This window comes from Mastigoproctus giganteus, chromosome 14, assembly GCF_048544385.1.
Source record: "Mastigoproctus giganteus isolate SK-2022 chromosome 14, ASM4854438v1, whole genome shotgun sequence".
Classification (NCBI taxonomy): Eukaryota; Metazoa; Arthropoda; class Arachnida; order Uropygi; family Thelyphonidae; genus Mastigoproctus; species Mastigoproctus giganteus.
The window spans coordinates 89,650,936-89,671,994 of NC_143588.1; the positions used below are offsets into that span (position 1 = coordinate 89,650,936).

General features: G+C 37.1%; 1 protein-coding gene across 2 annotated transcripts in view; it reads right to left on the reverse strand.

The window, feature by feature from the left end:
- The window catches only part of LOC150075335 (inactive rhomboid protein 1-like), a 332,829-nt gene that overhangs the window by 54,449 nt on the left and 257,321 nt on the right, over nucleotides 1-21,059 (reverse strand). For both annotated transcript variants that reach the window (XM_090389103.1, XM_090389102.1), the window contains one exon: nucleotides 11,736-11,900. In XM_090389103.1, coding sequence (XP_090245229.1) covers nucleotides 11,736-11,900 — 165 coding nt within the window. The remainder of the gene's footprint in view (nucleotides 1-11,735; nucleotides 11,901-21,059) is intronic.

The following is a 21,059-nucleotide window of genomic DNA, read 5'->3' on the forward strand; positions in this document are numbered from 1 at the left end:
GATGTGAGGCGGCTGAGCCGGAATAAGTTTCTACAGAGATTTCAAAATTTTCTGAATGAAATTAAAAAATTTGTTGATCAATAAGGAGATGATTATCAGCAGCTACAAGATACAGAGTGGTTGTGTGATCTGGCTTTTTTGGCAGATTTTACCAGTAAATTAAGTGATCTGAATTTGGAATTGCAAATAAAAAATAAAAATGTGGGTGACATGATTAGTAGTATTTCTCCTTATAAATATCAATTTTTGGCAATGGCTAAGGATACCTAAGAAAAAAAATTCAACCATTTTGCAAATATGCAAGATCATTTTCAAAAATATCCTGTTTTTGAATTTAATAGTGAGTTTAACGTAATAGTGAGTTGAATTTAACGTTTCTGAAATTGAGAATGTTGTGGATGATTTTGAAACCAGAATCAGTGATTTTAAAACAATTGAAGACAATATATTTCTTATCCATTTAATGTCGACTTAGATACGAAACAAACTGCAGAAAAAAAATCGCTGCGATTTTCCACATGGAGAAAATATTACTTGAAAATGAAATTATTACATTGCGAAACGATATCTTCCTAAAAGCCAGATCATCAGAAGACTTTTGGAAATATGTTTGCCGAGAAAAGTACCCAAATGTAAAAAAATGCAGTGAACTTTTAAATTCCGGTTTTGGTTCCACATATCTGTGTGAATCGGCCTTTTCGTATTTGAAACAGACAAAGAAATGCTGTACTGTTATGGACTTGCATACAGAAGATTCTTTACGGTTGGCCTTATCACAGTATATCCCCGATTTTGAAAGCTTAGCAGATGACACGAAGACACAAACTTCGCATAAATTAAAATTTTAAATACGTATGAATTTAAAATAAGAATTCTGAATTGTATTGAATTTTAAAATTTATAAAATTTTTCAATATGTGTTGATTAACTTTTTTAACCTTGTGCAATGAAATTTTTGAGATGGTAGATCGCGGCACATTTTGAAGGAAAAAAGTAGATCGCATCACAAATTAAGTTGGCCACCCCTGTTCTAGAGAATGGCCAACAATAAGCAAACCAGTATCATACATATAGCAACAATCAAGAGGAGGGGTTGAGGGGATTAAATTAAGAATATGGTAATAGTAGAAAGCATCTTGCTGGAATAATTTTGAATACCATAGATTCACTATAAACCTCTTTTAACATTTCATACATTTCAGCTGATGTTTTCTTGGGACAGAAACAAAATTTGAGGGCAACATATTGTTCCTTGCATGTCACATCCATCGTTATTTATATGAAACTAAACAGGCATAAACTTGACCAACTGCCAAGGTTACACCATCTGACGAGTCAGATGTACAGTTTTATGAAGCACCTTTGTTTGGTCTTAAATTCTTCAGCTCAGCTAGAAATTGCAAGCAATATGTTTGTTCATGATCATTCTTTATTGAACAGCCCTTGTAGAATTAAGTACATTCCTGATAATCCCAATTTTAAAAAAGAATTCTTCATATGTGAATGCAAATGCAAAATGTTTACTTACTTTTTCAGCAACCTGAACAGGGTCATCAATATTTATGCCATCCATATCTAATATCTAATGGAGATAAATGTGGTTCATCCCATTCCTTCTACTGTTGATGAAAGCAAAGAATCTTTGTTACTTTTCTTTGTATTATTAAACAAAGATGTCATGAAATCTGCATTAGTCTGCTTAACCCCTTAGTGACTTGATTGCAGACTTCTCTATCCCTTGACAATTTATAATCATCCCATAAACTTTTATTCCACTAGTCTCATCAGTTCTTGTGGTTTCTTCCATTAGTCTTCCACTATTCATGTGACATCCAGTTTGGCCTAATTCCTGAACAATATCTCTTAGGGCAATACTACGTTACATGCTGAAATGAAACCAGTATATTTCTGTGCGTGCAACAGTCTAAACAAGTGTTGGACAGCATTCATTTTAGTGCGTGCAGGTAGAACATTGCATGTGACATTTGATACCTTTTTTGAAACTAGACAAGCAGCAAGATATATTTTCTCAACCGAGTAGTTAAGTGCTGCAGTATCAACTAGATACAATGTTTGATACTGAAATTTTTATTAATTAATCCAAAATTTTTGCATTTTATTTTCTGTGTGCCACTTACTTTTTAATTCATCTAGATATTATTTTGTGTAATAAAAAATAAGTATGTCAGATTAAAATACAGTCACTATTTTTTAAATTAACTATACAAAGTCAGAGCTCCAAAATTATAAAATAGCTAATATTATTTGACCTAATTTAAATTATATAAAGTTGAGAGGACTCTCATGCTCTTTTATGGTGTTCCTGTGGACAGCAGGATTTAAATTGCCTAGTTAATGCAATAGTTTTATTGCTTTCAGTAGTCAGTTTCTGAATTGAAACTGAATGGTCAACTAATGGGCAACAACAGGGCGTTCGTTTTTAGGAATAATACTTGATCATAATCCACCATCCTTGATCACATTAAACAGCTGAAAGCCAACAAACTGCCGTCACAATGACTACAAAGCAGAATGTGTTTTTGTTGTAAATATGTGTATCTAGGTTCAAAGGGCATCATACAATAGAGGCTTTTCTACAGGTCTCTTAAATTGTGGCTGTGGTTGATCGATTTCAGTCAGAGGGGCTGAAGTTTTTCCTATGAGTTGTTCAGGGTTTCTTGTACACACAGCATACAGCACACAGCATCAGTTGGTGATGTTAAGTCAACACCAACCTTAGATAATGTTTGACCTTGACTTTTGTTTATTGTCATATTAAAGTCAATTTCACAGGAAACCGTGTTCGTTGAAAAGCGAAGTCATATTCCCCTTCATTTGAATACATAAATCCATGGAATATACGCTTTCAATCCAGTTCTGTCACCTGTGACATGTTTACAAACCTAACATTTCTTCTTTATTTCCACTATACGCAGTCTTGTGATACAAAAGTAGTCATTCGTTTTTTGTATCTTTCCTTTCTTAATTGTGAAGCCTTTAACTTATTATTTTCATTTTTTCAATAATTGCTTTGTTTTCTTTGATATCAGGTTTTAAGTGCTGCTCCATACTCAAGATCTTTTCTTTTTTTCTCAGCCTTTCTGATATGATCTTTCTCTTTTCTATTACTGCTATTATTAACAACACTGCTAATAGCTGAAGAAACTTTTGAAAAAAATTGAATCATTGCCTTGAGACATGTAGAATTCTAAAAATTAAAAGCACTAAACTATAAATATTCTTTTATATATAGAAAAATTTAAAGACTAAAAAATTAAGAGTTTGTAAAAGTGTTTTTGAGACAGACCTGTCAATCACTTTGTTGTAGTATGATGTAATAGCAGTTAGCCCTGTCTTGTGGAAAGCAAAAAGTGTACACGTGAAAAAGTAAAATATTCTTTTATATATAGATAGTGGGGATGGGGGATAAGTACTCAGAACGTTGCTGACTATTAGACATACTCACCAATGATGACTTCTCTCCGGTGATTTTATTTTTAAATAGATGTAAAGTGCTGACACACAACTGATCTGAATGAAACTCATTTTGAAGTTGACAAAAATGCCCATGTAATTTAATCCTTTGTGTTACATGCTGCATTTCTGACATGCCCATCTAGTTTCACATGATGTTCATACAGAACACACATGCTATGAGGCATTTTTAATGCTCATGTAGTACCACCTTTAGTTGCATAAAAAGCTTAGTAAATGTTATGATTACTTCCTTGAACACTTCCCATATAGAATTTGCAGTTGCTAACAAGATTAGCTGGTCCCACTGAAAAGAATTTAAAAACAGTCTGAGACCACTGGAGGCACCTTTGTGAAAGCAAAATTCCTACCCTTTACACCTGACAAGAGTTATATCTAAAAATAAATAAATCACACCACAATACACTATGATCACTGTTGATAATCAGATCAAGAGCTTTCTCCTTTCTAACATGCTGCTGTCGAAAAGCCATCCAATAATCCAGAAATGTTTTACTACTATATGAATTACAAACCCATAAGTTCTGGTGAATATCTGAAAAGTTAAAATCCAAAATAAGACATCGTCATTTACTCGCCTATTTAATTTGTATGTATAGCTGATCATCATACTGACATTTAGTCTATAACATGCTCTATTCTTGACTTTGTTTTTCCTGAGCTTATGTCACACCAAATTGACTGAATATTACAGTGGCAATTCATGTTGCCACTGTAATATTCAGAGGGTGCTGGGATCGCAGAACAGTATGGATGGTGGATTTTTGGCTGTGGTAAAGGGATAAGTATTTATTAATTTTTAACGTATCCTTCATTATTTAACGTAGTACATTGTGTTTTATGGAGATATTAAATAGGTTTAGTAGCGTTCATTAGCTTCTTATTTTGAATTTAACCAGCGATTTTTGAAATTTACAACTCCCGGTGCCAATATTCTTGAACTAGCCGCCATGTTGTAATCGATAAGAAATAGCTCAAAGTATATATATTTCGAACTGATAGCGAAAGGTATAAAGTAAAACTATATAGCGTAATATGAAGCATTGTATTAGGAATCTGTTAGCTTATTATAGTATTATCAATTAATCAAAATATTATTAATTTTATTAAATTTCATTGTTAATTAAATTGTATTTAAACAGAAATCATGACCCAGACTTGAGCTGCAGAGCAAAAATCACAGACTAGTGAGAGTGCTGTGGCTCGGGGGTGAAACAAAGGGGACGATTCTCCAACGCATCACAGTCTCAAAAAAATGTGTGAAATGTGAAATGTTTGCCGACCTTTCTAAAACAGGACATGATCTAGCCAAGGAGGATGCCTTCGTGTGTGCTACGTATCTGGAGTGTCAAGAAATTAGGCGCCAACTCAGCGTTCTGATGGGTGTCTACGAGAGCTTGAGGTGTAGGGTAAATGCCCTTGAAGAAATTAATATGAGGGGCCCATCAGGCTCTCAGCTGCCCAGCTCAATGACAGAGCTCACTCCTGTGCATCAGGCAACACAGAAGCAATCTCAAAGGCAGAATGCGCTGGTCCCAAAGGAAATAGTTATTGTTGGTGACTCTATTGTCAGGGAGATGGGGAATATATTATGTAAGAAGGATAGGTGGAACAGGACCAGGGTATGTCTGCCAGGGGCAAAAGTTGATGACGTTGTAGAGCAGATATCATCTTTTCAGGGCATAAAAGGTGATATTGTTGTACATGGTGGAACTAATGACATTAAGAGTAAGAGATCTGCAGATTTACTCAACAAGTACAGGTCAATGTTAAAAAAAAGTTGATAGTTAGGGTTGAATGTGAAAGTGTCTGCAATTCTGCCCAGACACAATAGGAGTGAGTATATGATGAGAACCTTGTCAATCAATTTGGCCCTGGAGAGATGGTGCTAGGCTCAAGGGGTAGAACTTTTTTCAGCCTGGTCTGTGCTTGTTGACAGGAGAGACTGCTTCTACAGGGATGGGATACACTTAAATAGAAAGGTTGCAAGAATATTTGCTGATGCTATCGAGGCAGTGTTAGGTGGGTCAGAAAACTGCTAGCATGGGGGGAATACACAGACTAAAAGGTTAACAATGGCCGCAGGCAAAGGCAAAAATGATTCTTGCACTGCTTCTATTAGAATGGGCAGCAGACTGGAAAGCAAGGTAATGGAGATTTCCAGGACTGCTGGGAGTCATAGTGGAACAAGTAAATACGTGGGCTGTGTTAGGGTGGTTAGGAGCAGGAACAGGTGAATGTATACTTGTATGTACACCAATTGCAAGGAGTATAGTTAATAAATTTGATGAGCTTGAAGTGCTAGTCAAGACATCAAAGATAGATATTGTTGGGTTATCAGAAACGTGGTGTCACACAGATATAGGCAGTGCAGAGTTGGAATTTGGGGAGTACAATGACTGTATAGACAGGATAGGAAGGGAGGAGGGGTTATACTGTTAGTTAAGAAACACATAAAATCTAAGGAAGGGTATCCAATTTATGCTGGTGGACAATGTGGTGTTGAGTCTGTTTGGTGTGAAATAAGCACTGGGAAAGGAAAAATGAGAGTAGGTGTGTGTTATAGACCTAATGAATCTGATGAGTATAATGAGCAATTGTGCAGAGAAATAGAGTGGGCCAGTCAATCAGAATGTCTTATAATGAGAGATTTTAACTTTTCAGATAATGACTGGAACTTGTGGATTGGTCACTCGCACACTAGCAAGCCTTTTGTGCTTCTTGATTAGACCGGGGTTCAAGCCCGTCACCACCAAATACGGAGGACGCGGAAAGGTCAGGGAATGACCTCTGCATCTTCCCGCAGCAATATGGCCTTAGTTGCTAACGCTCCTAAAAATCAAATAACAAACAACAAACAAGATTTTTGTGGATTTATTGGATGACTGTTTTCTACAGCAATATGTTCGAGAGGCAACTAGAGGGAGTAATACTCTTGATCTGATTATTAGTAGTAATTCTTCATAAATTAAGAATCTGCAGATAAAGGAACCACTGGGCGACAGTGATCACAATGTATTGATGTGGGAATTATTTAAAAATGTAACTACCATAAAAGCTCTTCCCTTTAGCCATCAAGGCTAAAGGGAAGAGCTTTTGTTTTGTAAAGGTGACTACAGAGGTCTCAGACGGTTTTTAAATTCTGTACAGTGGAATCAACTGATGATGTTACCAACAGTGAATTCTAAATGAGAAGCCTTCAGAGACTTAATTTTGGAGGCTACTAGGCTTTTCATTCCAACTAAGAAATACTGTTCAAGGTTTAGGCCTATATGAATGTCAGATGAATTAATGAGGCTAGTGGCAGAGAAAAAAATGTATGGGATACATATAAAGTATCAGGCAAAACAGAAGCCTATGGCAGGTATAAACTAGTCAGTAATCAAGTCACAAAGGAGGTTAGGCAGGCAAAGGCAAATTATGAGAAATCTTTGGCAAAGGGTGCAAAGAAAAACAGCAAGGAGTTCTTTAGTTAGGTAAACTCTAGAAGGAAAGGGATGAATCAGATTGGACCACTTAACATAGATGGGTTGACTATTGATGATCATGCTCAGGTAGCTGATAAACTGAATGAGTATTTTGCATCTACATTCACACATGAGGAATTATTCAATGAGGGGAGTGCCAGAAGTTTATTAAACGCTAACAGGGAGCTAAGTGATTTTGTAATAACTGAGAGCAAAGAGGAGGAGAAATTGTTGAAGTTAAACATAAGGAAGGCACCCGGGGTGGACGGGATCTATCCAGTTATATTAAAGGAGGCAGCAAAGGAAGTAAGCAAACCCTTAGCCATAATTATGAGAGCTTCCTTGGACTCAGGGGAGGTCCCCATGAACTGGAGGAGTGCAAATGTGTCACCAATTCACAAAGGATGTGTTCAAAAGATGACACAAGTAACTACAGACCTGTTAGTTTAACTTGTGTTCCAGGGAAAATAATGGAATCACTGGTTAAAGAAGCATTGAAGGATCATCTAGACAAGACTGCAGTAATAGTTAAGACACAGCATGGGTTTGTCAAAGGGAGGTCTTGTCTGACCAATTTGATTGGTTACTATGATGTGGTCACAAAGGAACTGAATGCCAAAAATAATTTTAATATCATATACTTGGATTTCAGGAAAGCTTTTGATACTGTTGCACAGACTGCTGTACAAATTGGAGAGGTATGGCATCAAGTGTAAGCTGCTACAATGGATAAAGGGATGGTTGAATGGGAGACAACAGAGAGTGGTAATCAATGAACACTGCTCTTCGTGGACAAATGTTATCAGTGGAGTTCCCCAGGGTTCGGTGTTGGGCCCATTGTTGTTTTGCATATTTATCAATGATATTGATGAAGGTATATCAGGTTTGATGTCCAAGTTTGCAGATTATACAAAGGTTGGCAGGGTTGTTAACGACAGTAATGACAGCATGCTACTCCAACTGGATCTAGATAAGTTGGGAAAATGGGCTGAGAAGTGACAACTGGAGTTTAACATTGACAAATACAAAGTACTGCATATGGGTAGCAATAACCAAAGAGAAACGTACCAACTGAGTGGTACTACACTCTGGGAAGTGGAAAGTGAAAAAGATCTGGGGGGTAACTGTGCAGCCAAATATGAAGTTTGCTGAGCAGTGCAGACGGGCTGCAAGGGCAGGTCACGGAGTCTTGTCAATGATATATAGGAATTTTCATAGCAGGGACAGGGAGGTTATAATCCCATTATACAAGGCAATGGTCAGGCCATACCTAGAGTACTGTGTACGGGTCTGGAGGCCTCATTTTAGGAAAGATATAGAGTTGCTAGAATGAGTACAAAGAAGAGTAACAAGATTGGTGAGGGGAACAAAGGGGTGCTCTTACCAAGAAAGGCTTAAGTTCTGCAAATTGCAGCACCTAGAGAGTAGGCACCTGCGAGGTGATCTGACTGAGGTGTATAAAGCCTTGAATGGGTTGAGCAAGCTGAATGCTGATGAGATTCTTCGTCTTGCACTAAGAACCTGAGGGGGTACAGTTTCAAATTGAGGAAAGATAGTTGCAGAATAGATGTGTGGAAATTTGCCTTTAGCCAGCAGGTAGCTGATTGATGGAACAGGCTGAGTTGGACAGGCATTTGAACGAATGGAGGGATGTAATGGGAGGGTTTATTTATTATTTATTTATTTTTTGGCTGATGCTGCATAAGCTTGCTTTCTTGCATCGTATGTCTCTACTAATGCTAACACTAATGTCAACTGGTTACACTGCCTTAGATTCCAACTGTTCCACAATTTTCTATGTTCTACAGCTAATGAAGATTTCATTCAGAAGGTAAATCCCTGATAATGTTTGAAATTTTAATACATTAAACTGGTTAATTTCAAAGTTCAAGAGACCAATACATATCCATTTTGATTTAAATGGGTTTGAAATATCCATACAAGTTCAGAACAAGTCAGCATTAATTAATCACGAGAAATTTTGAGTCAGATGCTCCTCTTATTAACACTATGTAGAATTTTCATAATTCTCATTTAAAATATTAATAATCTTTTTGTTCCCTTGTGGTAAACATTCATGAATAGATGCTAACACATTAATTTAGCTAAAATGAGAAAAAGCTAACTATTGCTCTGTTTCTCGCATGTGATAACAAAATTGTAACGTTTCATTTTGATGCCATTATTAGTAATACAGTTCACTCTATACAAGTATATGTTAAGATAAGCATTATGTATAACTGTACATAGCTGTTAGATAGACAGAGTGGGAAGGGTATTCATGTATTATCTGCTATTTAATACTTGTAATGCATGGAAAAAATGTGTTGCATTTTTATCTTCTTTGTGTTATCACTGTAATTTGTACTGTTAACTAAGTGCAAATTGCTCATGCTAATTAAAATGTTGAGTTGGCAACCAGCCTTCTCATCACATTAGAACAAATGAGAGTGGTAAACGGAAAATTCCCAGAGTCTGAGTACAGATGGAAAAAACATGTTTATTACAGTTATGAAATTTTACCTTATTGTATGGATTTTTTTTTTGTGAATAAGCTTGTAAATAAGCTAGTATTTATGGTTAATAATCATAAAGCTACTTATTTAAAAGGAGAATAAAAAAAAAAAAAAAAAAAAGCTAATTTTTAAGACATTAGAACTTCAGTTCAAACAAGGAGGTATGTGTTAAAATTTTTATATTTTTCACCTAACCTGGCTTAGCAAAGCAGTATTGAAATTGAGAGGAAAGTTCATGTTAATGAGGAAAGTTAATCTCTTCTGTAAACGGTGAGTGAATTAAAGTGCACAAATTATAGATTTAATTCCACACAACCAAAGTAAAATTTCACAACTGTAATCAAATGTACATTTTTCCAGCCATACCCATGATGGGCATTTCTCTCTCTCTCTCTCTCTCTCTCTCTCTCTCTCTCTCTCTCTCTCTCTCTCTCTCTCTCTCTCTCTCTTTTTTTCCCCAGCCTTGACTGCTCTAAAATTAATGTCAAGCTGGTCAAAGGCTCATGCCGGTGATCTATGACTTATGTAGTTCCAATTAGCACTCTGATTATATTACTGAATGAATGAATGAATGATAGTGCTAGAGGAGAGAAATGTCACTCTTTTTTTAAACGGATTACAAGTACTCAGACAGCATAAAATATTACAAAATGTGGATATTCTCACCTTAGAAGGTATGTACAATTATATATAATAATTAACCAGTGCCGTTTTAATACATACTTGTATATATCAAGATGCATGACTATTATGATGACAAAAAATTAAACTCTGTGATCTCTGTTATTTGTGTGAGGAATTTAAAAATATTTCACGTACAGTAGACTTTCAGAATAATGGCACCTTCGGGGATTCAAGATGCCGTTATTTTGATTATTTTGTTATCTAGAAAGTTTTATTTTAAATATATTTAGTTTGATAGTATGAATCAGAGCTGTAATACTCAATATGTTCTACGTTGATAATGATATAGTAAATTAATAAGAGGAGTTTACCTCAATATAGTACGTGGAACACTTCCGTATGATACCCTCCAGAAATTAAAACGGAAAAAACGAAAAAATCGACAACTTAGTTGTCGATTTTTTCGTTTTTTCCGTTTTAATTTCTGGAGGGTATCATACGGAAGTGTTCCACGTACTATATTGAGGTAAACTCCTCTTATTAATTTACTAAATATATTTAGTGCAAAAATAATGAGGCTAAAAGAGAAATAGAGGGATTAAGAATGCAATTTTATTAACTGCACATAAAAAACAAACACGCTGATGATCCAATGATTATACTCTGCCATCAATACACTCCTGCTTATGCCCACTAAGCTTTAATGTTGTTCTTCTTTTCTTCTCTGTATGAGGTTTATTAACATTAGGAGCCATGGTGAGGGGTTTTTAGTTTAAAAGAAATGTAAAACAGCATATAATCTGTGATAACAGTACAGAATTCACTTTCAAAATGGCAAACTTAAACGAATACAGTAATCATGTGACTTGCTGTTTTCTTTTTGGCACCGATCTCAATGTGCCGTTATTTCAACAGTCTACTGTCCATTGTGGATTCCTCAAGAATAGTTATTTATTTATTTATTTATTTATTTTTTAAATCCTCAATTTGGAAGTTTTTTTTTTTTTCAATGAAGCACATCCATTGTCATTCTCCCTCAAACTGAGTGAGTAAATGGAGTGATTATAACATGCACAGTACCTATGGAGTGATCATAACATGCACAGTACCTATGGAGTGATCATAACATGCACAGACATTTTTCATCTATCATTACTGTCATATTTATAGTAATGCATATGAGTAAATACGGGGTGGTTTCGAAGCTGTTACCGGACATACTGTTACTCTTCTACCAAGTGAGGTAATGACCCTTTCTATTATGCACATATTTTCCTCATATTAGTTATCACTTCCATCAAGTAGATAACTTAATTTTTCAAGAAGGTTCTATAGTGTGTCATTACATAATCTATAACTGAAATTAATCTACAGTATTTTTATTAACATGCATACATTTATACATTTTTTATATATTTATGCTAGCTTGGTGCATGTATATTTTATTTTTAAAATACACATGCATAAGGTAGTGTTTATGTACTCAGAATTATCATTAAATTAGAATTTTTAAAATTATTAATTTATCTAAAATTTATGAATGGATTAACTGAATTAAAATTTATGAATAGATTAAAAGGGAACAAAACCACAGGCAAATCAAAACTTATGACAATATTTATCTAGAATTAACCTGTGAGCAAAGTGCAGCCTCTTCATGGAAGAACCCTTTTACAAAATCACAGTATTCTTTGGTAGTTATGTGGCACTGTCCATACACACCAATACAACATGGTCTCCCAATAATTTCACAAGACATATGTGGCTCTGACTGATCAGTAACAGCATTCCTACATACCTATAAATGTAATATAAAGACTGTTTAAGAAAATAATAAAAATAAGTAAAATGGAAGGATGAAATCCATACTGAACATAAAATTTTCAAAGATCTTTACTACTCCACAAAATCTACATATTAATAAAAATATTAAGATTTCTCTGCTGGGTTTTTATTGGGCTAAACAAACTAAAGCTTGTTTACAAAAATAATTTTTTTTTTTTTTTTTCTTTTTCAGAAAAAAAAAAAAAAAAAAGCAAAACTTCTCACATACAGATCGATCACCATTCACTGTCATAAATGCATCCCAAATAAAACAGACTTCACAAAAGAGAAGTATATTCTTTTATTTGTAAGAAAGTGTCAATGCTTTTAATGATACTGCTGTCATATCATGTGCATAAAGATAAATCAGCACAGCATATGGCAAAAATTACTAATAATTTCACCAAATTGCTATTTTACCTTTCTGTCAAAAGTAACAAGTAAAGATTTATAAGAAGATTGGTAACATGGACATCAACAGAGGTGGACAAAAGGGGACGATGCTTGAATGACTTGATTTGTGCTTCAAAAATTCGGCAAATTTGGACATAAGAACTTTGTTAAAAGTTAAAAATATATCTTGTTATAATTATGGTATAGTTTAGGGCTAAAGCCTCAGATTACATAAATAGTTTAATTAATGTACAAGTTAAACTATTTATGTTTAACTTGTACCTGAGGCTTTAGCCATAAACTATACCATAATCTAAATTACTCCAAACCATCAGGCATCTCTCATATTGTGCATTTAAACTTTGCAACTGGGTTGTCATCATTGCAACATCAGGATACCTGCCCACCCACTGATGAGGAGCCAATAAGCTCCAAAACGGTGCCGTAGGGGTGATGGTATCCACTGAGAATAAGTAACAATAGTCTTCTCCTATGGTGAAGCATTATTTATTCGAGATAGTGCAATATCATGGCAACTCGTTGTGAAGGTATTCACAATATGAGATACCAATTTATAACTACTTATGTAGTTGGCTATGTACAGAAATGATGCAAATGCACTAACTTGTACATTAGTTAAACTTGTTATAATTTAAGTAGGTTATAATTTAACGAGCAGTTATTCAGGGAGGGGAATGACAGAGGTGAATTAAACTCTGGCAGTGAGCTAAATGATTTTGTAATAACTGAGGGCAAGTGGAGCAGAAACTGTCAAAGATAAAGATAAGAAAGGAACCTGGGGTGGATGGAATCTATCCAGTTATAATAAAGGAGGCAGCAAAGGAAGTAAGCAAACCCTTAGCCATAATTATGAGAGCATCCTTGGACTCAGGGGAGGTACCCATGGACTGGAGATGTGCAAACGTGACCCCAATTCACAAAGGAGGATCAAAGGGTGACACAAGTAATTACAGACCTGTTAGTTTAACTTCTGTTCTGGGGATAATGGAGGCACTGGTAAAAGAAGCACAGCAGGATTATCTAGACAGGACTTTACTTATAGTTCAGACACAGAATGGGTTTGTTAAGGGGAAGTCTCGTTGTTGTTGTTGTTTGGTTTTTAGGAGCATTAGCAACTAAGGCCATATTGCTCCGGGAATATGCGGTGGTCATTCCCTGACCTTTCGGCATCCTCTATATTTGGTGGTGACGGGCTCGAACCCCGGTCTAATCCAGAAGAGTGTGCTACGTACTGCTGCTCCTTCCCACCTGGCTACGGAGGCGCCGGGAAGTCTCGTCTGACCAATTTGATTTTTTTTTTTTTTTTTTATGAAAACCTCAAACACGAGAGGTATTCAAACCTATAGTACTTAGTACCATGCTTGGGTTGGAGGTTGAGAAGATGAAAGAAGATATTTGTTGACATTAGACTTGAACTTCTGAAGACTGTAATTTTCAGGAAATACGTATGAAGGAAGGCTTGTTCCAGGAAATGGCAGTTTAATGAATAAACAAAGAAAATGAAAAGTTGGTTCTGTGAGTTTGAAGTTGGACAGTAAATGGATATTGGCTGGTGGCAGCAAGTGTTTGGACTGTTTTGAAAGAGAGAGAGCAGGAATTATAGAAGCCAATTCAGAAGAACAGTGCCTGTGGAAGTATCTGTAGAAAAGGCAAGCAGCAGAAACATTATGTCTATGAGACAGAAAGTGGAGAGAGAGAGAGAGAGAGATTCTGTTAGAGAGGAGTCATTAATTAACCTAACTGCCCTCTTCTGAATGGAATCTAGAAGACTGAGAGACGTTTTGGGGGCACTGGCCCAGATGTGAGAACAATATTCCATGGTAGGGCGGATTTGCGATTTGTACAGAGTGAACAGCTGTTTGGAAGAAAAGTAACGCCGACAGCGAAAGAGAAAACCAAGTTTTTTCGATGCAGAGGAAGCAATATTTGTAATGTGCTTGTGCCATTGGATTGGATACTATGATGAGGTTACAAAGGAACTGGATGCAAAGAATAATAATTTTGATATCAAATATTTGGATCTTAGGAAGGCTTTTCATACTGTTTCACATGGAAGACTGCTGTATAAATTGGAGCAGTGTGGCATTGAGCGCAAAGTGCTGCTATGGATAAAGGGATGGTTGAGTGGGAGAAGACAAAGTGGTAATCAATGGACACTACTCTTCGTAGACTAATATTATTAGTCTACGAAGAGTAGTGTACTTTTGGAGTCTCTCAGGGTTCAGTGTAGGGTCCACTGTTGTTTTCTGTATTTATTAATGATATTGATGAAGGTATATCAGGCTTAATGTCTAAGTTTGTAGACGATACAAAGATTGGCAGGGTTGTTAATGACAGTACGCTGCTCAACAGGATCTAGAAAAGTTGAGCAGATGGGCTGATAGGTGGCAATTGAAGTTTAACATTGATGTGAAGTACTGCATATGGGTAGCAGCAACCTCAGAGTAACGTATCAACTATGTGGCACTACACTCAGGGTGATACAGAATGAAAAGAACCTGGGGTAATTTTGCAGTCAGATAGGAAGTGTTCTGAGCAGTGCAGACACTCTGCAACAGTAGCTCATGGTGTCTTGTCAATGATATACAGGGATTTTTCTAGCAGGGATAAGGAAGTGATTATCCCCTTATATAAGGCAATGGTCAGGCCACACTTTGCGTACTGTATACAGGTCTGAAGGCCTCATTTTAGGAAGGATGTAGGGCTGCTGGAATAAGTACAGAGAAGTGCAACAAGATTAGTGAATGGAAAAAAGGGTTGTTTACAAAGAAAGGCTTAACATTTGCAAATTACAGTGTCTGGAGACTAGGCACCTGTGAGGTAATCTGATTGAGGTATAAGACCTTGAATGATTTGAGCAAGCTCAAAGCTTGCTCAAATCATTCAAGGTCTTCTTCCACTTAGTCAGATTAATCGCCTGAGGGTTCATAAATTCAAATTGAGGGAAGATAGTTGTAGTATAGATGTGCAGAAATTTGCCTTTAGCCGGCGGATGGTTGATTTCTGGAACAAACTTCCATCTGTTGTTGTAGAAGTGGACAGCTTAAATAAATTCAAGACAGAACTAGATAAACTGGAGTGAATGGATGGGTTAAATGAGAATGATTTTTTTTATTACCAGATGCAGTATAAGCTTGCTTTCTTGCATCGTATACCTCTACTAATGCTAATAATAAATTGATAAAAAAAAATATAAAGTATCCAAAACCACGAACCCTTATCCTGATTCATGTGTGTTGAAATAATATGGAATGATAATGCTTTGCACATTGGTCACTATGCAATTGTTATTATTATTCTGTGTAACTAGTTTGAATCCGGATTGCATTCTTTTTGTTTCTAATCCAGATACTTTGGTACTTTTGAAATCACTATTCACTAACAAAAGGATATGCTGAATAGTGGCTTCAAAAATTAGAAGAGAATTGGTTTCCTTCAAAAAACATGAAATGCCAGTTACAAGGCAAGAATAGCAGATTAGATCAAAGAAAGACAGGACTATCTACATTTCATAATTTGCACAGTGATTACTTAATTTGTAGAATGGCAGTATCATCATACAGCAACTCAAGATTTTGCAAACTTCTATAAGATGGCAGGAAAGAGTGTCCAAAAATATGTTGATTTGATAGTTGCAAAGTGGCTTTAAGTTATGTTCTATGTGGACCATTTTGAAAGCTGCATAATGTGAACACTGAGCAATATTTTGTTGTATGCTATTGTGTTTGATGTGGTATAAGTGCTAAAGAGACTGTGAGGAAAATGTCATAAGTTTACAGATTTGATGAAAAGTACAATTTTCAAGTGACACAGTTGCATTAAAGGTCAAGAATCTGTGGCTGATGGCTCATGGTCTGGAGAACTAAGGGCTTTCACCACTCCAGAGCAAACTGCAAAGATTTAGGAGAATCTGGATGAAGAGAGAAGAATCATGTGGCAGCAGAATTTAAATCTCACATGGTATTGCACATGCAACCGTTACAGAGCACCTCAAAATGATGGGAATGTGTGCTCCCTGGATTCCACACCATTTGACACCTAATTACGGATCTGAGGGGGCATAGATTCAAATTGAGGAATGACAGTTGTAAAATAGATGTGCTAAAATTTGCCTTTAGGAAGGATTGTTGGAACAGACTTCCATCCCTTGTTGTGGAAGTTGATAGCTTGAATAAATTTAAGGCTGAGCTAGACAGGCATTTGGAGTGAATGAATGGGTGAAATGGGAGTTTTTTTTTTTTTTTTTTTTAGCTGATGCTTCATAAGCTGGGTGCGAGGTTAGCCTGTGCGGGCGAAGCTCCTTGAAGCTCTTGGAACAGAGAAGTTTTTCCTGATTTATTTTCTGATTTATTAGCTTAAATTGTCATATTAACTTATTTTCTAGAGTAGCTTTATATTCCTAGTTACGATACTTAGTTTAAAGTTTAACTTAGACAGAGATTTTGTAGGTATTACTTAGTATCGGTAACGGTATCAAATCCACGTGTTACAAATTGAACAAGAGGTCTTTTTTTTTTAACCAAATTTAGTCGATTTATTAACCAATTGTTATATCAAATTATCTTCTATAAGTAGATTATAGACCTAGTCAGGATCCTTAGTTTATTCTAAATTGAGATAGCGAGATTTGGAAGCTAATCAATACTTATGAGTCCGTAGACGTACCGTTCGAGAATTCCCGCCATTTTTACACGATAGCATAAGCTTAGTGTAGTATAGTGCATAATATAATATTGTCAATTAATCAGTAAATCTATTAATCTTGATAAACTTTATTGTCAATTAAATTGTATTTTTAACTCTATATATATATAACGACTTAATCGTAACAAATAATTAATACATAACTATAGTGGTACACGTGATACGGAAGTTGTATAAAGGGAACTCGTAGAAAACACTAGATACCGAAAAAATAAATATAACATAACTGTTTTGGGATACAACTTAAGGATTTAATTTTTGTTTTGAAATTTTATTGAATTAAATCGGAATCATGACTCTGACCAGAGCAGCAAAGCAAAAGGCCCAAGCTAATGGGAGTGCTGTGGTTCAGGGGAGAACTGAGGGGGGCAGTTGCCCTCTGAATCACAGTCTTTTAAAATGCACTGTTTGCTTGATGTTTGCGGAGCAGTCGGGTACGGGACATGATACTGCCAAGGGGGATGTCTTTGTGTGTGTGTGCACGATGTAAGGAGTGCAAGGAAATCAGGCGACAACTCAGCTTTGTTATGGGCCTTTATGAGAGCTTGAAGGACAGGGTGGATGCCCTCGAAGGAAATAAATTGAGGGGCCCATCAAGCTCTCAGCTGCCCACATCAATGCCAGAGCTTGCACTTGGTCATCAGGCAACACAGAGGCAGCCCCCTAGGCAGAATGTGCTGGTCCCACAGGAACTAGTAGTTGTTGGTGACTCTATTGTCAGGGAAACGGGGAACATGCTTTGTAAAAAGGATAGGTGGAATAGGACCAGGGTATGTCTGCCAGGGGCAAAGGTTGATGACGTTGTAGAGCGGATATCATCTTTTAAGGGCACAAAAGGTGATATAGTTGTACAGGTTGGCACTAATGATATTAAGAGTAGGAGACCGGCGGAATTACTTAGCAAGTACAGGTCACTGTTGAAAAAAAGCCGTGAATTAGGGTTGAATTTGAAAGTGTCTGCAATTCTGCCCAGACACGATAGGAGGGAGTATATGATGAAAACCTTGTCGATCAATTCGGCCCTGGAGGGATTGTGCAAGGCTCAAGGGGTAGAATTTTTTCAGCCTGGACTGTACTTGTTAACAGGAGAGATTGCTTCTACAGGGATGGGATACACTTAAATAGAAAGGGTGCAAGAATTTTTGCTGATGCTGTTGAGGCAGTGTTAGGTGGGTCGGGAAACTGCTAGTTGGGGGAGGGATACAAGGACTAATAGATTAACAGAAGCCACTGGCAGAGGTGGAAGTGATTCTTGCACTGCTTCTATTGAAATGAGCAGAAGCCTGAAAAACAAGATGCAGGTTATTTCAGAGACTGCTGGGAGTCATTGTGGCACAAGTAAACACATGGGTTGTGTTAGGGTAGCTAAGAATAGAAACAGGTGCATGTATACCTGCGTGTACACCAATGCTAGGAGTTTGGTAAATAAATTTGATGAATTTGAGGTATTGCTCAAAACATCAAAGGCAGATATTGTTGGGATATCAGAGACGTGGTGTCACACAGATATAAGTAATGCGGAACTGGAATTTGGGGAATACAATGTGTATAGAAAGGATAGACAGGACAGGAGGGGAGGAGGGGTTATGCTATTAGTTAAGAAACACAAAGTCCAAGGAAGTGAAGCCAGTCGACATCGATGGACAGGGCAGTGTCGAGTCAGTTTGGTGTGACATAAGCATAGGGAAATCAAAATTGAGAGTAGGAGTGTGCTATAGGCCTAATGACTCTGATGAGTATAATAAGATATTGTACAGGAAATAGAGTGGGCCAGTAAATCAGAGAGTCTTAGAATGGGGGATTTTAATTTCCCAGATATTGACTGGAATTTGTGGGTTGGTCATTCGCACACTTGCAAGGCTTTTGTGGATTTATTGGATGATTGTTTTCTACATCAGCATGTTCGTGAGGCAACAAGAGGGAGCAATACTCTTGATCTGATTATCAGTAGTGATTCTTCATGCATTAAGAATCTGCAGATAAATGAACCACTAGGTGGCAGTGATCACAGCATGTTGAAGTGGGATTTACTCAAGGAGGTAACTACCATAAGAGGTAAAGGGAAGGGTTTTTGTTTTCGTAAAGGCGACTATGATGGTCTGAGACAGTATTTAAATTCTATACAGTGGGACCAACTGATGATGTTACCAACAGCAAACTCAAAATGGGAAGCATTCAAGGAACTAATCTTGGAGGCTACCAGGCTTTACATACCAACTAAGAAATATTGTTCAAGGTTTAGGCCTAAATGGTTGTCAGATGAACTAATGAGACATTAGCATTAGCATTTAGCATTAGTAGAGGCATTTGATGCAAGAAAGGAAGCTTATGCAGCATCAGCCCAAAAAAAAAAAAAAAAAACCCACTTCCACTTCACCCCTCTATTCGTTCAAAATACCTGCCCAGCTGAGCCTTAACCTTATTTAGGCTATCAACCTCCACCACAAGGGATGGAAGTCTGTTCCACCAACCAACCAACCACCCGCTGGCTAAAGGCAAATTTCCGCACGTCTATCCTACATCTGTCTTTCCTCAATTTGAATTTATGCCCTCTCAGGTGATTTTCCTGAGCTAGAGGAAGAATCCCATCAGCATTGAGCATGCTTAAAACCATTCAAGGCTTTATACACCTCTATCAGATCACCTCGCTGGTGCCTAGTCTCCAGACACTGTAATTTGCAAAACTTAAGCCTTTCTTCGTAAGAGCACCCCTTTGTTCCATTCACTAATCTTGTTGCCCTTCTCTGTACTCGTTCCAGCAGCTCTACATCCTTCTTGAAATGAGGCCTCCAGACCTGTATACAGTACTCTAGGTGTGGCCTGACCATCGCCTTATACAATGGAATAATCACCTCCTTATCCCTGCTGGAAAAATTCCTGTATATCATTGACAATACTCCATGAGCTACTCTTGCAGCCCGTCTGCACTGCTCAGAGAACTTCATATCTGCCTGCACAACCACCCCCAAGTCCCTTTCATTCTCTACGACTGTCAGTGTAGTACCACAGAGTTGATACGTTGCTCTGGGGTTGCTGTTTCCCATGTGTAGTACTTTACATTTGTCAATGTTAAACTTCATTTGCCACCTCTCAGCCCATCTGCTCAACCTTTCCAGATCCTGTTGCAGCAGCATAGTGTCAGTAGTGTCCTTGACAACCCTGCCAACCTATGTATCGTCTGCAAACTTGGACATTAAGCCCGATATACCATCATCAATATCATTTATAAATACAGAAAACAATAATGGACCCAACACTGAGCCCTGAGGGACTCCACTAATAACATCAGTCCACGATGAGCAGTGTCCATTGATTACCACTCTCTGTCTTCTCCCCCTCAACCACCCCTTTATCCACAGCAGCAATTTGCCTCCAATGTCACACTGCTCCAATTTGTGTAGCAGTCTTCCATGTGCAACAGTATCAAAAGCCTTTCTAAGATCCAAGTATATAATATCAAAGTTATTCCCTGCATCCAGTTCTTTTGTGACTGCATCATAGTATCCAATCAAGTTGGTCAGGCAAGACTTCCCCTTAACAAAACCATGCTGTGTCTGAGCTATAACTGAAGTCTTGTCTAAATGATCCTGCAGTGCTTCTTTAACCAGTGCCTCCATTAATTTTCCTGGAACAGAAGTTAAGCTCACAGGTCTATAATTACTTGTGTCAGCCTTTGATCCTCCTTTGTGAATTGGGGTCACATTTGCATATTTCCAGTCTATGGGTACCTCCCCTGAGTCCAAGGAAGCTCTCATAATTATGGCTAAGGGTTTGCTTACTTCCTTTGCTGCCTCCTTTAATATAACTGGATAGATCCCATCCACCCCGGGTGCCTTTCTTGTGTTTATCTTCAACAGTTTCTCCTCCACTTTACTCCCAGTTATTTCAAGATTCTGTAGCTTACTGCTAGAGTTGAATACACCTCTGGCATTCCCCTCACTGAATAACTCCTCATGTGTGAATGTCGATGCAAAATATTCATTTAGTTTGTTAGCTACCTGAGCAGGATCATCAA